Genomic DNA, 2,500 nt, shown 5'->3' with positions numbered 1-2,500 from the left:
ATTGTAATACTATTGTTAAGAAAATGAAGAACAAGAAGATAAAAAAGAACAGGGAACCCCCCCCCCCCCCCTGTTATTTTAGCTTCTTTACGACGCATGATATTTCACAATATCATAACACTGATTTTTTTTTTGTCTTACGATAAGTGCTTCTTCTTTATTGCAAATATATTAATACATTTGCTAATGCTTCACATTCATTTTAATTCACAATTGCATTTAGATATATAACATGTTGATTAATTAAAACTTATGCTGCCGTCCTTCAATAAATTTAAATGACTTTGCACATAAGTTAACGTGAATTAGGTACAAACGTCTTACCAATAAGATTAAAAACAAGCAGCATATTTAACATGGTGAGACTTACGCTATACATTTTCACTCATGCAAATGTTTGTTATAACAGACTGTCCTCTGATTTGGTGTCCTGTCGCTACTCTTAAGTCACTTTAGTCAATTATTATTATCCTTATTATCATTATTGTCCTATTTCAAAGGAGTGTATATATTTAAACGGTAGCGGATATGTAAGCACTCTCGGGTATTATTTATTTTCACTTAGTTTCTTCTGTTTTCCATCTGTATTTTGTCTTCTCTGTTTCTCTTCCTGACTTGCATATTCTCCATCTTCTTTAACTCCGTGTTGTATGGATACCAAGAGACCCAATTTTGTCCTTTAAAACTAACACTTGTCTTACTGTGTCTCATGAGCTACAGCTGACCTAACTTTGCTTTTATGAACTACAAATGACCTAATTTTACCTTAGTAAGTTATCTCTCGTTTGCCTGTTCGAATTCATCCACTAATTTGACTAAATCTAGAACTTCGGACAAGGTAAGACCTTCCCTAATGCGCTGACCTTTTCGCCGACCTTCTCAGTATAATAAGCTTCAATATGCAGTTGGGAACAGAATATTAGGAAACTCCACTGTGATGGCGTTTCATTTAATTTTTGCGTAAACGTTACTAATGTTGCGTCACAGGTACTATATGTATCTCTTATTGTGGCTCGCAGTATTTACTATGAAGCCCTGAGTGGGAGACATAACACGACTTTCAAAATATTTGCTTATGTCCATAACACCGTGAAACACAGAGTCGTGACATCGGTGATCCAAATACCGTTGTGCACATAGTTAGAGGTGAAAATAACTGTCGAAGGAATAACTTGATATCAATTGCAGAGGAAACCCATGTAGTGGCATTGCTTTGCTGCTAACACTTTCTTAAGCAACTGCCTCCACTTTTTTTTTTTTATTATGTCTACACTCATTCTAATAAAAAAGGTTTTCTGATTTATTCTCCTGTTTGTTACCTATCCACAAAGAAAATTCCAACCTTATTGTGTCTTATTTGATATAACCTACAGCTGCCCAACTTAAATTGTAAGATCTGTCTTTACTGTCCTCCAGCTTACAACTTACCTATATAAGCCCAGATCAGCCGTAATTCATATAATATGAATTTCTGAAAATTCTTTATATTACATTTGTATGTTGTTATGTATAAATGAAACTATGTTCAAGTGCTTTATATTCAAAATAACCAGGTTTAATGTTGTGACTAATGATCCATTTAATGTAGTCACATAATGTGTTTGTACAGTATTATTTTTATCCTTAACATTAAAATGAAGTGTACAGTACACTTTGTAATATTCTTCAAGACAAGTATCTCATAAGTAGAGTGTAAGTCTACATAATAAATGGTAAATGAAAATTAATTGTGAACATTTTGACTAAAAATATATGGCATTAGATGGATGTAAAGGGCAGGGATGTGGTCACTCGAAGATCAGGTCTCATAAAAAAAGCATATATATATATATATATATATATATATATATATATATATATATATATATAATCATATACCTCTCAGACCTGAAATGTGTTGCACTGGAATTATTAATGATTTGATATTTTGTGTAACAGAGATTTGATGATATCGAGTATGTTCATTATGTTAATTATTCGTAGTTTCAATATTGCAAATGACCGATGCAAAAAAAAATTGCACAATCCTCTGCTTTAGTTTATCATTGTTAATTATTCATCATGGCCCTACTCAATGGATGGACTAAGTTAGAGTAAAAGTGTATCTTTTAAAGCATTCTTGGGAGTTGGCAAAATAAGTGGCATCTCCTAAGAAACAAAATTATTTTCTATCACATGGTTGACACTTCCATATGATTACCATTCGCTATGCTTTTCTTTGCTTTGGTCTATTGGCAAATAAAGACAGACATGGCCAGTTCCAAACAAACTTGAGACTTAATTTCACTGAATTCAAATCTACAATAACAGATGTCAAAAGATGAAATGAAGGCAACCATTTATCCTGTGCCAAAATATCCCACCGCAAGTGCTCGTTCTGAGATCAGTTCCTTAGCCAACGCTTTTAGTCTCAAGGGCATGGAAGTTATCAATAATATCAATAATTATCGGGTGTCCTTACTGGATAAAGATTTCCTGCTTAGTTATCACTTCCGTTGTT

The 2,500-nt window shown here is 33.1% G+C and overlaps 1 protein-coding gene across 1 annotated transcript in view; it reads right to left on the bottom strand.

Moving 5' to 3' along the window:
- Positions 1-1,530: 1,530 nt before the first annotated feature.
- The window catches only part of LOC125043821, a 12,485-nt gene continuing 11,515 nt past the window's right edge, over positions 1,531-2,500 (bottom strand). Inside the window, exon 3 of the mRNA XM_047640142.1 lies at positions 1,531-2,500. This exon is cut by the window's right edge and continues 1,267 nt beyond it. Within this exon, the coding sequence (XP_047496098.1) occupies position 2,500 (1 nt within the window). The 3' untranslated portion in view covers positions 1,531-2,499.

The sequence above is a fragment of the Penaeus chinensis genome, chromosome 34 (genome assembly GCF_019202785.1).
Source record: "Penaeus chinensis breed Huanghai No. 1 chromosome 34, ASM1920278v2, whole genome shotgun sequence".
NCBI classification, from domain to species: Eukaryota; Metazoa; Arthropoda; class Malacostraca; order Decapoda; family Penaeidae; genus Penaeus; species Penaeus chinensis.
The sequence above is the reverse complement of the archived record's forward strand: the minus strand, read 5'-3'. Positions and strand labels throughout refer to the sequence as shown.